The sequence below is a fragment of the Anneissia japonica genome, unplaced genomic scaffold (genome assembly GCF_011630105.1).
Source record: "Anneissia japonica isolate Jap-2015-1 unplaced genomic scaffold, ASM1163010v1 scaffold1946_len758022_cov188, whole genome shotgun sequence".
In the NCBI taxonomy this organism is placed as follows: Eukaryota; Metazoa; Echinodermata; class Crinoidea; order Comatulida; family Comatulidae; genus Anneissia; species Anneissia japonica.
The window spans coordinates 193061-206847 of record NW_022694730.1 but is presented as its reverse complement, the minus strand read 5'-3'; the positions used below and the strand labels follow the sequence as shown (position 1 = coordinate 206847).

At 33.9% G+C, this 13787-nt stretch overlaps 1 protein-coding gene across 1 annotated transcript in view; it reads right to left on the bottom strand.

The window, feature by feature from the left end:
• LOC117101223 (insulin-like peptide receptor) overlaps positions 1-13787 on the bottom strand; it is a 32083-nt gene that overhangs the window by 10055 nt on the left and 8241 nt on the right. The window contains exons 3-12 of the mRNA XM_033241138.1: positions 8119-8263; positions 7540-7760; positions 6791-6926; positions 5059-5273; positions 3548-3718; positions 3191-3371; positions 1598-1887; positions 1160-1341; positions 539-819; positions 72-142 (exon numbers count right to left, since the gene is read on the bottom strand). Of these exons, the coding sequence (XP_033097029.1) occupies positions 72-142; positions 539-819; positions 1160-1341; positions 1598-1887; positions 3191-3371; positions 3548-3718; positions 5059-5273; positions 6791-6926; positions 7540-7760; positions 8119-8263 (1893 nt within the window). The remainder of the gene's footprint in view (positions 1-71; positions 143-538; positions 820-1159; positions 1342-1597; positions 1888-3190; positions 3372-3547; positions 3719-5058; positions 5274-6790; positions 6927-7539; positions 7761-8118; positions 8264-13787) is intronic.

Sequence of the window (13787 nt, the reverse complement as noted above, 5' to 3'; positions counted from 1 at the left end):
AGATTTATAAATAAACCAACAGTTGCACCAAAAGTCAAATAATTAGTGAATACAAATACATGTTAACTTACTATCAGCGGTGCTGAAATACTCTGGGTTGACGGAGGCGTAGAGGACGCCATCGGGCATCTGGTTTTGATGTCTAGAAAGTGGAGATAGACAGGAAAAATATAAACATGGTAGTGTAATGAAATTTAGGTGGACTGCAAATATGCATACTTGACTGAAACCTCCTGATGATGGTTTTGATGATTGTAATATTTGTGATTACGATGATGGCAATGAGGATGAGAATGGTGATTATTATCATACTGATGATAAAAAAAAACATTTTCCACCCATTTTTACAAAAAGAAGGGCAAACAACAATATTTTTAATTGGTCTAATAGTGTTAACGATGTTAACAATATTGTTGATGGTTATGATGATAAGGGTACTGTAGATTTGCGATGGTGGTAATGACATGAAGATTAGGATGACTACCGAGAATGTGTATAAAAAATGACACATGTGATGATGACACAATGTAATTCTTACTTTCTCTTATAATTAATCCCACATATCAATGCAACAACAAGGCAAATTATGATAGCTGAAGCAGCACTGGTGATGATAATCACAGACTTTATATCTTCGGAAGGCAAATGTACTGGTATGTCAACGCGAGGTTCTGGTACAATTACAGATACTGGAGCTGTCCATGTACCAATACTACCAAGACTGGTCGCTTGTACTGTTATCGTATAGTTACCAGGTTTAAGACTATCAATGGTGTATTCTCCATTGTAGTCATTTGCCGGCACACATTCATCTTCATCCTAAAATGAAATGAGAAAAATGTTTGAAACAATTTGTTTGAGACATGTGTTCGGTCAGTGCTTTACGTTTAACATATGTTCCCAATCTGCTGATTCACTCTGGCATGAGCAAAACACTTCATTATTTATCTTGCCAGGAATAAAATTACAGGTCTCACTTGAAGACCCTTCCAATTTAAGAACATTTCCAATTAAAGACCACATTTCAGTGCTACCAAATGTCTTTTATCCTTGTTATTTTAATTAAACATCAAAGCTGCTAACAACCATGAAAACTCCGGTCCCAAAATGAGGGAAACCTGTATTTTAATTTACAAAAGAAAGAGATTGTGTGAATCACCTCATCAGCTCCAGTGTCCAATTGTCTGCTTGCCCGGTTCTCCATGTCTTCGATGGATACTTTGAAGAGGAGAATGGGACCATTAGGTCGTATTGGAGCCTGCCATTTTACCGAGACGTAACCATGATCCCCCTCTTGAACAAATGATAAATTCACTTTGGCTGGGATGTTGTCAGCATCAGCTGTATAACAAGAAATCAAACTATTACTATAGTTTTGGTTCCTAGTTAGCTTAGTTGACCTACTAGAATAGATTTTGCTATTTTTTTTCCTCTACAGCACATAGAGATCACGTATTATACAATATATAAGTCTCCAACCATTGCTTATACTAAAAGCTATGAAAAGCAAAGTATCCAGAGTAATCCATTACAAAATGTTATTAATTTCAGTAACTCAACACTGAATAATCCAAGTGAGCAGATTACACTTAAATACCTTTGGGTTTGGTTCGTGCCACAGTGTACACCTTTTTACCGCAAGTTCCATCACCTAAACATGCCGATACCCCAATTATATACTCTGAGAAATAATCAAGATCATCAAGTTCTGTTTCGGTAACACTGATGAACTGAGTCCTCTCAATATACTCGAGCGATGGCGTCGTAGTTGGAGTAAAGCTTGGCATATAGGTTACATTATTAGCAATAAAACCGCTTCCCTTATTTGGCTCATTTTCAGTGAAATTGGCAACACCAACAGAGCGGATGCTTCTTCTTTTCCGCATACTAGAAGAACAAAAATGTTAACAATTTCTATTTTCAATAGTCTCTGGTAAGTGTACAAAGTTCTTTAACATAAGAAAGGCCTTTACACATGTAGGGATCAACCATCACGAATATTAAAGTGCTAAAGTAGCTTTTATAACATGCCTAAGCTGATCTTTATTTTTTGTTTAACAGATTTAATATTATGTGACAAAGGGTATAGATCATTTTCGCAAAAATCTGAAATGAAAGTTTCTGATAACCTGGCAACTACCACAAGGAGACTTCCAGAGGTCTACTCACTTCGTGCTATGTCTTTACCAGTGTGCGAGCCGCGCTCTATTTGACACTAGCTAGCTGCTTAGGCTAAGCTAGGCCGCTGGAAGTCCCCCAGTGAGTTGCAAGGTGTTGGCTGTGCTATTGCAAATAAATTGTCTATATACAATAGTTAATGGCATAACATTCAGAATTTTTGGAAGATGGGTTAGTTTATGGGAGATTTTTGTTTCCTCATGTGAGAACATGTTGATTTGCAGAATTAAAGGGTTAGTATAGACTTGGGCCCCTGCATTAAGACTGGTCTCCCAGAGTGTTTGGGCCGTCACCACCAATAATAGAATGCAAACAGTGGTAACTACAAATAAACTTAGTCGTCTGAGCTGTACTGCTGTTAATCATCAGTCTAGATAAGTTGTGATTTAACTTCCAACTTGGATATGAATCAGGCATCTCACCGTCTGAATCATATCGTAACATTTGGTTTGCATTCATATTTCACATATGTTTTGTATCACTAATTTAGTTTCACAATAAATTACAGTCTGCGATTGAAATGTGGATTCGTATCTTGGGTAAAGATATTAAGCAATAAAATCTATAAGCTATTATTGTCCTTTAGCATGTTTGAGTAATATGAACCTATACTGACAAGTATGAAATTGAACCTATGCTGGGGAAGTATCCAGAGAAGAGCTCAAAACAGACAGGAGTGGAAGACCTTCACTGCTGCCCTACATGCCAGAGAGGCATAATGGGAGGGAAGTAATACTGACAAGTTAACCAACATTTTCTAGACGAGACTTTTTTAATATCTTGTTTAGCAAACCCACCACCCATCAATAATCATTTCGAAGAAAATTAAAATTTTATTTTTGGTCAATTAGCGGACACGTTGCTAGGAAAAATGGAAATTTAAAAAAAAAATTTAGTTTTTTTAAATTTTTATTACACCTGTCGCTGCCTTGAAATCTTCAAAAATAAGATATGTATATTTCTTCCTAATTACAGTATATAAATATATGTATGAAAGTTTGCTATTTTTTACCTTCCAGAGATAAAAACAGTTGATTGAATAGTGTTCTCGAACTCAGATCTTTCTTTAGCAAGGTCTTCGTCAATAATTGTCTGTTCTTTCTTACAGGTGCAGGCTTCTTCAGCTGGCGAAGGTGTTGATAATTTGTTGTCTTCTTCTCCATCTACCAAAGTGTTGCTCAAAACAGGTTTCTCTGAAAATAGATAATCATACAAATTAAATAATAAATATTCGCTGAAATGAAAAGATGGGCAAATCCTGGGATAAAAAATTGCAGCACCATTCCCCAGACTTGCTAACTTTCCCTATAGTGTAGACAATTATTTATAGGACGAAGTCCAGTATCAGGTCACCATGAGATAAGCTTACTTTCTCGACAGAAGTTCCGTTCAGAGAAGCTCTCGAAATCATCTCGCCGCTTAGAATACGTTATCTTGTATGAAGTAATGTTGCCGTTAGGAACAGTCGGTGGTTGCCAGCTAACAATTAGTTTGTCTATTGCATCGGAAATAACTTGCACTTTCTCTGGTCCTTCTGGTTCTGTGGAGACAGTTATGTAATTGAATGTTATTTCTTTTCAATCAAAAATATCAAACATCAATACATAAATGTTGTGACATGTGATCCATTATTAGGATATCTTGTTTAGCAATTACCTTATAATTTTATGTACAATTTTTGTTTTCAAATTGCATTATCTTAAACGGGATACATTACTGCACTCACACAAGTCCCTAGATTGTGAATTGAAAGTCATACTGTATGTTACCCTGACATTCAGTCCAACAGTCAACCAGAAGATAAAATATAAGGATGTTTATTGTCAATAGGCATTTAAAGATGGTCAGTTGTCAATGGTTGTGCACTTAAATAGTGCACATGACATTTGTTTCTTTCCAAGACAACACAGAAGAAGATCAAAACCAGAATAAATGGTTGAAACAGGAAATAACACGCACAGCTATGGAAAATAATAATCTGGTCGAGAAGAGAGAAATTAAAAGAAAACTCATGACTTTCTGACCTACAACTGTGGTATCTGGGTCTTCGCTGAAAAGTGTTGGTTTTTCAACAAGTTATCTAAAAAAAGTTAATGGAGTCAAATTTCCACAGAAAGTAAAAAATATCCATCTTCAGATATTATGCAATGAATGTCTACTTAAAGCCAGACTCTGGAGGAAAAAATGTTTTTGATATGTTGTACAACTGTTTTTTCTAAGACACAAAAAGCACATTTGAGGAAAATCTAAAAAAAAAAAGTTAATGAGATCCAGACTTTTGAATAATAAGATGTCGGAAAACTTTTCTTTGACGCATGTGCATTTGCATAAATGTCTACACACACACATACACACTACACACAATAAAAAACATAGGAAATAGCAAGAGTGATTACAATAGTTCCTATTGCATTACATGCATAGGAACTAAAAAGTTAATGAGATCCAGACTTTTGAATAATTAAATACTGGGAAATTTAATAATCAGTTGGTCATCAAAAATTGGTTTTCCTCGAGCGAGACTTGGAATAACCATTTATTAATATTTTTCATCTTGGAAACGAGGGAGAGATTCGTAGGACCTATGTTATGACAGCCCCTACCAAAACAGCAAATTTCACAATAAAAATACTATTTCACAAATACAGGAAAATTTAAGACCAATAACAACTCTACAGGTTACTCTCATTAAGTCGCTCAAAATCCATAAAACCTATCCAACGCTATTAGAGAAGATGCACGACATTGTAATCCCATGGAAAGCAGCTAACAACAACAACAGATGGATGGAGGAAAATTATCAGCCAACCAGATGATATCAGGCAAGTAGAAAGGCTGTAAAGTAGCAAGAAAAAAAAATTAAATTAATAGAATACATACCCTTCTCTCCTGTTCTAAAGTAAATAATATCACTCTGCGCTCCCTGTTGTTTTCCCTTTATAACAAATGCCTTCACATATATTCCATATTGCTTCCAGGCTTTCAAACCCTTCACGAGTCTACGAGAGCTTTCTGGAGAAACATCTTTCGATTCCCAAAGACCTGCCTCTCCACATGATCCAACTCCATCAAACATTGTCAGGTTCTGAGAATCTCTGTAACAAAAGAAATTATGGTTGAATGATAATTTTTTTAACTTAGTGAGAATGAGAACAAAAAAAAGACATTGCTTTGCATTGTGTTGATTGCACGAAGAATGAGATCAATTTAAATAGAAAACATTAAAACTGTAAATACTTAGAATTATATGTAGAAGTGTTTGGTGTAACATGTAAGGCATTGAACTTTCAATTGGAAGGTCGGGGGTTTGAGACTGATGCTCGTCACACTGCTTGCGTCCTTGGGCAAGACACTTTTTCTGCATTTCCCTCTCTTCACCCAAGAGTATAAATAGTTACCCGGTAGGAGTGATTCAGAATGAAGTTAGTAGTGCTGATTACACACATAACTAGGAATGCTCCCTAAGGACGGAGGAGTTTGTGATCCATTTAGTATCCTATCCAATGACCAAAGAAATAAGTCCCTTGAGCAGTTTCTGGGTATGTGTGCTACATAGAACCCATAAAATAATAAAAATAACTAAAAATAAATAAATACTTTATGGAAATATGGGAACAATTGATCACCGGATTGGTTCTACATATTAAGATCTTGAAACTATCGCTTGTACACTCAATCGTTGCAAAACAAAATGGCACATTAAAAAAACACATTAAATTAATACAGAAATATTGCAACCAAAAATTTATGAAAACGACAATAAAAATGGCAATGATGATGATGGCCTATTATATAGTATAAAATTCTCTTTAAAAAATACAAGAAATTAAAAAATTTACAAAAAAATAATTAATATAGCAATGTTTAAAATGACTTATTTACAATGAAGTGTTTAAGATCTAATATAACCAATTTGCTTAAACCTACTCATATGGACATCGGACCTCGTAGACATAAAAACACAAGGCTATGAAACCACAATTACCATAGACATAAAATATATACCTCCTCATACAAATGTAAATATATGGAAGTGTTTGTAGAACTAGAGCACACTGCAGTTCTATTCCAGGGACATCAAGTATTTTGTTTACAACCTAAACTGAGTAAGCATGTCTCATCTGTCTTTTGAAGTCGGTCAACAGATCAGAACAGGAGACAGTTATTAGGACACAATCAGCAGTCTATTCATACTCAAAGAAATCTGCCCTATTCTGGTAGATTATCATAATAGCAAATAAAATTGCTCTCTCCTAGTGCCAGTAAACACTTAACAGGTTCATATGATATTACAATACACCCATTAAAAATGTCAATGGGTCTGGTTCATGAGGGATAGTACTGCTGAAGGTTTCAAGGCCACATCAATATATAGTTTATACATAATTTGAATATTTAAAAAAGATGCTTACTACCTCATGACAATACCCATGAAGATATGTTATTTACAAAAGCCACTAACTCAAAAAAGTAAATGTGATATTTTTAGAGGAAAAAAGAAATCTGAAATTGGAAAATCCAATTTAATCCTAAGAATACCATACAAAATTCAAACGATGCTGAAATCTATTTATCATTAAAAAAGGCACAAATCTGTAATATGTGTACTTACGTTTCACGCCACAAAATCTGATAACCAAGTACAGTGCGTATGTCATACCATTCCCAGCCATCATGATTTGACCAGGAAACTACAACAGATGAACTATCAATGTCATCCAAGTCCAAGTCTAGTTTATTCACCCCACCTTTGGTAGGGGGAAAAAAAAATAGATTTAAATATGATTTACAGTACTGGTAGGAAGAATATCTTTCAAGAATATCTTTCGGAAGGTATCAAAGGGCATGTGAAATTATGCAAACTCTTGATTTAGTAGGAATGTTAGCATACTCTCTGACAACAACCATATATCATTCTACTTACTTTAATATTTGTTTAAAGTTTCAATTCTCATCTGTGTCAACTTGCAATAAGAGCTCTTTTTTATTTCATAGTTGTTTAATATGTGTATCAATTTGGGCCATAAAAGCATATAAAAGTGTTAATTTAATCAGTGCCTAGCTACAAGAAAAGCTATTTTTAAATCAGTTATTTATCATGTGTATCAAGTTGCAATACAAGTTTTATGTTTAAATCATGTCTGTTCCAAGTTTTGGAAAAAAAGTAATTAGGTTTATAAGTAAATAAATTACAAAAAAAAAGACACTTATTCTCCCATGTTTTAAGAAAAACTGTAATTGGCACCATGTGTCTATTACTATTAATTGCACAATAAATTATAGTATGTCTTGAAACTACATTTTTTTTTAAGGTAAAAAGAACACCTCTGCTTTTCTAAAAAAAATGGTAATGATACCTACATGCTATTTGGTGTCCATTAGACTCTGGTGAAATATCAATCTCGCTTGCATTTGCAGCTCCAATAATAAGCTTCTGAAACTTCTTAATTTCTGAGAAACAGAGTTTTGGATTCTCGTGAAATGAGAGCAAGCTTTTGTCCCCAACACTGATATTCACATGGTTGTCCAAAGAGAAAATTTTCTGCAAGTTGCGATTTTCTAAGACGTAGAATGCGTACTTACTGTAAAAAAATTTTTTTAAACAAGTCACAAATTCAACTTCCAGTTTATGTACTTTCAAATGTTCATTAAAATCTTATTTCCCTTCATTTAAAATTAAATTGTACTTATTCATACTAACAGTTACTAGCTTCATTTCAGTAGTAAATTTGGGTGTTATGGATGATCCACACACAAGACGAACATGATTAAATAAAAAATGTGTATGTGTTGCGGGTATAAGACAACCCCCGTTTTTCAATCATAATTTGCTATTTAAAACCTGGTCTTATATGCGAGAATATACAATATTCATCTCTATACATGAAATCTTTGTATAGTACAAAATTAAAACAAATCAAATCATATCACATCACTTACTTGTTTTTCTTTTCCTCTGCCCTGATTTCTCGAAGACTCTTCAAGAAGTCAAGGGTGACAAGAGGGTATGAATGTGTGATTGAGATGTAGCCAGAAACCACTTCTATCTTCCCAAGACTCTCTTCTAAACCCTTAGAGATGTTAGCTGTAGGAGAATATACAGTATAACTATAAGATTATGAATGGTTGGTAATGAATTTGGTGACCATGTAATGAAAGTTCTATATACATTTGCTTTGAAAAGTTAAGTTATGCAGATATGCATCAAAGAAAAAAAGATAATTTATTATTGATTGCTAGTGAGCAGGTTGTGATGCGAGTCATGAGATAGTACTGTACTTTGAGTTTATAAAAAGGCTGACGAGTTGTTCAGTAAAAATATTATAATATAATTGGTTATGAGCTCTTTGTGATAAAATTGATTAGCAGTAAAAAGAAAACAATAATTATGATCAATCATGAGTAACCTGTAAAGAAATCAATGTCTCTAAATATGAAGGGTTCAATTGCTCATGAGCATATTGTGATGAGGCCAATGAGCAGATGCACCCCCACCCCCATGACAGAAAATCAGTTCTACTAAGTGGGTTAAAATACTAAAAATGACCATTTAAAGTAAATTGCTTAAAGGTTTGTATGGCGAAGAAATAATATATATGTTGAAGCTTGCGGTACACCACGTAAGTAGTTCTGAAAAGAACTGTTGTAGTTGAGAAAGTCTCGACGTTTCGATTGAGATGCTTCAATCGTCTTCAGGAGAACAATATCTGCAGACACTCCAAACAGGGAAATACTTATATATATGTATACATATGACCATTTAAGTCACAGTATTAAGCCCATGCCACTGGAAATAATGGGTTCAATATAATTGTCCACGAGCAATTTGTGATGATGGTTAATTATAGCCATAATAATTCCTTAGTAAATAGCAACAATATGTTTATTGATAATTGCTCATGAGCATATTGTGATGAAACCAATGAGCAGATACTGTCTATAATTCTTATTTTCTAAAAATGATGGGCTGAATATAATGCTCATGAGCAGTTTGTGATGAGTGTTAACAGCCATAATATTTTCTTGGTAAATTACGATGTTTGTTATTATTAATCATGAGCAGTTTGTGATGAAGTCAATGAGCTGTTATTCTCAAGACATTTCCTAGTCCCTGAAGATGTAGGTTATTAAACAAACACGTATAATACGTTTGCTTATGATCGATTTGAAATGAAGCTAACAAGCTTTTCTTTGATTAGGCTGATTACTAAGCTTAATTGGGATCCACAGAAAAATTGCTTTGCAAGCACAAACAAGAGTATGCGATGCATTTATCAATAGAATTGTTATTAGAGGCAACGACCTCCGTTGACTACCACTGTGTTCCTGTTTTTTATGCTTCATTTCTTCACATTCTTCCCATAAATAATTAAACTGATATCTAACCTCTATATATTATCTAACAAAATATTCATATTTGTTCATAACACATAAAAAAAAAATGTTAAAAAAGCATATAATTTCCTTCAAATGATCATTTACGAGCAAGACAAAATTTATACAAGAATGAAAAGTGCTGTGTGTGACTAACAGAAATCATCATTCACAGACAGGTGTTCCAGCGAAGATGAGGTACAAAACACATATTGCACCTACAGGTGAATGAATGTTGAAGAATCGAATATATAATGAATGAAAAAATAACCTTGCATACTGAGACTGTACTCCCATTACCGTTATGTAAGTAGATACTATAAATAGCTCAAGCATCATAGCACTGTGACGATATTATTCTATAGTTGATAATTTTTAAATTTTTATATTATATTTCTTTGCATTATATTTTCTTTGTATTTTGGCACAAGGACAAAGACATTAATTTACACTTCTCTTAAGAGCTCTGGAATATTTTGTATGTAATACTATTATTAACAAAAAAAATTAATACTGTAAAACCTCAAAATAAAGCCCACTGGGCTTAATCTCGAGATGAAGCCCATCTCGAATTGAAGCCCCCCTTTTTAGTATGCAAAATTAGCCTCGAAAAGAAGCCCATATCAAAAAGAAGCCCATGGGCTTCTTTTCAAGATAGCATGGGCTTCTTTTCAAGATATTACAGTCACACACACTGTACATGAATTTCAGAAAAAATAAATTAAATACAAAAAAGCTTGGTTTATACAGTAGTTTAGGTGATTAAATGCCAGTTAAATACACTCCATGATTCTGATTGATGTTACAGAGGCCTTATTTATTGTTTGACAGTACAAATTCACAAAATTTACAGCATTCATTTTGAAAAGATGCCCCCCCCCCCTCTTTACTTTGCAAGTAGTCTCGAAAAAAAAGCCCATCCAAAGTTCGCAAAGAAAAGAAGCCCAGGGCTTCAATTCAAGGTTTTACGGCATGATTAATTCTATAACGTTAGATGCAACAATTTAGATTTATAGAAAAGTAAAAAATATCACTAGTAGAATATACAAATTATTTATATATTTGAACTTAAACATGGATATTGAAACTATAATAACACTAATAACAACCACTGTCAAGCAATGTTGTTGCTGAAAATTCTCATGAAAAGATGTGATTTTTCAGCTGGGAACAGAGAGTGGTAATCTATAGTATTCCAGGCTGTAAGGCACAGCCTGCATGAAATTTATGATGCTATAAGTGTAATAGGCCTACATGTTGCAAGCAATAGCTGTTGTGAATTTGATCTGTGTATTGAATGGCTCAAGATGTTCTGAGCGACTAAAAAAATTAACTTACAATAACATAAACTAATATGAAAAAATATACTTTATAATTTAAAGCAAACTATTTGAAAGATATTTCTAAAATTAAGAAAAACTATTTAGTGTATTCAAGCCTGTATGTAGGATTTTGTATAGGGAGGTACAAATTGTCAGTGACTTGGACTTTGGATGGGGCTAAAAAAAAGTTCCCTGGTGGGATACATTGGTAGAGCCCTGTTTGGGGTCATGGGGAAAATCTATGACTTTTTGATACCCTATAACAGAAGATACAATTATGAAAATATTTATTGGCTACACCTACCACACAACCCTATCATCTTTGTTGTATGGGCATTATATATTGAAATTATTTGTTGATGCAATTACATAAGGTGATGGTTATGGGAGCCGAGTCATGCACTTTACTAGGTCTACCTAATATCATTATTTACTCTTAATATTTAAGTGCAAGTAGGATTTTAAAACGTATAATAAATATTGCATTGGCAATATAGGAATAAACTATACAATATACTGTATTAATGAAACAAAAATATAATATTTACCATGTATCATTTACCATTTTTCAACATATTTAAAACACAGTTTATAATCTTTATTTCTTTATATCACTATACATAGTTGTTTAAACAACAAATGTTCTTAAGTGTGCATGATTATAAAAATATTTTTCTAAGTAGTCTAATTCATCAATGTGTCAGCAGTCATGACTGAACATTCTCAAACAACATGTGTCATACGACTGAGATAGCATTAGCTTTCTCCTGTAAACATTATAAACATTGTTGTGAGAATCTTTAATGATTGAGCTGTTGTTTGTGCATGGGACCAGAGGCCAAGACTAGGCCTAATACTAACGTGAGATGATTACAGCTTAGTATAGTAGTGAAGATGCCTTATAATCCCAGGTTCCTGGGATTAAATTCTGTAAAATACCAGGATTTTTTTCAACTAAAAACAACTCCACTCCCTGGTAATCCTCATAAGCAAACTAAAGTACAAGATTCTTGTCTGCTGCAGGGTGAATCCAAAGATGTGCAAAAGGGGGGGGGGGGAGAGGGCCCAATAGCGGAGGCGAAAGTGGAGCCAATTGGGATAATAGTACCCTACGGGTCCGGGGGCATGCCCCCATGAAATTTTTGTGTTCTAGATACCCGAAAATAACCTCTGAGGCGTTTCAGGAGATCAATTTTTTACTTTTTCTCAGATTTTGTGTAATATTCTAGGCCTATACTTGTTTTGGGAGAATTACTTATGCCTAGTGTAAATGCGACAGGCACTGTGTAGTAAGTATCATACTAATTTGAGTAGCACAAAATGTTTGTGCTGATTTACCGTCCAAATGCGTGCACAGCTCTGGAAGAAATATATTGTAGCACCATTATTTGGTCATTGAAAAGTGCAACATCTAGCCCCGAGCGCATAGAGACCTCGTTTATATGCGCTATATAAATTCATCTATTATTATTATTATTATTATTATTATATATTGAGTTTCTATTTATGCCCATTAAAATATCATAAAAAAAATAATTTTACAACACGTGACAAGAGGACTTGTCATGCTATAGAAGTAATACATTATTCAAATTAAGTTGTTCAGTAGCAAAGGAGCAGCAGAGTATAGGTAAGTCGAATGTACCACTTCAGTGATTGCGGCTGATACGATCGCGTATATGTTCACTAAATAATGGAATAATAAAAAAATTATAAACTGACCATGTTAATCACTAAAACAAGTCAATAAGTGATGAATAAGGAATGTCTACATTCATCACATATTAGCATGTATTGAAACCATTTTTTACTATATTTTTTACCAGTATGCCTATCTCACCTGCTTTACCATTAAAACATAATTTTTATTGGAGTTCCCTTCTTTTTGCACCCCTCCTACAAATCTGAACACACCAGTACCTCGCAGCCTCGCGAAAAGACGCCTTTTTGCGAGTTATATTACACCATATTCATACTATTAACAGGACTGTCATGAGTTCATGGAAAACACAAAGCAAACTGGTCCACTATGACTGCTGTCTCTTATACACATCTGGTCATGGGGAAAATCTATGACTTTTTGATACCCTATAACAGAAGATACAATTATGAAAATATTTATTGGCTACACCTACCACACAACCCTATCATCTTTGTTGTATGGGCATATATTGAAATTATTTGTTGATGCAATTACATAAGGTGATGGTTATGGGAGCTGAGCCATGCACTTTACTAGGTCTACCTAATATCATTATTTACTCCTAATATTTAAGTGTAAGTAGGATTTTAAAACGTATAATAAATATTGCATTGGCAATATAGGAATAAACTATACAATATACTGTATTAATGAAACAAAAATATAATATTACCATGTATCATTTACCATTTTACAATGTGTTTAAACATATTTAAAACACAGTTTATAATCTTTATTTCTTTATATCACTATACATAGTTGTTTAAACAACAAATGTTCTTAAGTGTGCATGATTATAAAAATATTTTTCTAAGTAGTCTAATTCATCAATGTGTCAGCAGTCATGACTGAACATTCTCAAACAACATGTGTCATACGACTGAGATAGCATTAGCTTTCTCCTGTAAACATTATAAACATTGTTGTGAGAATCTTTAATGATTGAGCTGTTGTTTGTGCATGGGACCAGAGGCCAAGACTAGGCCTAATACTAACGTGAGATGATTACAGCTTAGTATAGTAGTGAAGATGCCTTATAATCCCAGGTTCCTGGGATTAAATTCTGTAAAATACCAGGATTTTTTTCAACTAAAAACAACTCCACTCCCTGGTAATCCTCATAAGCAAACTAAAGTACAAGATTCTTGTCTGCTGCAGGGTGAATCCAAAGATGTGCAAAAGGGGGGGGGGGGGAGGGGCCCAATAGCGGA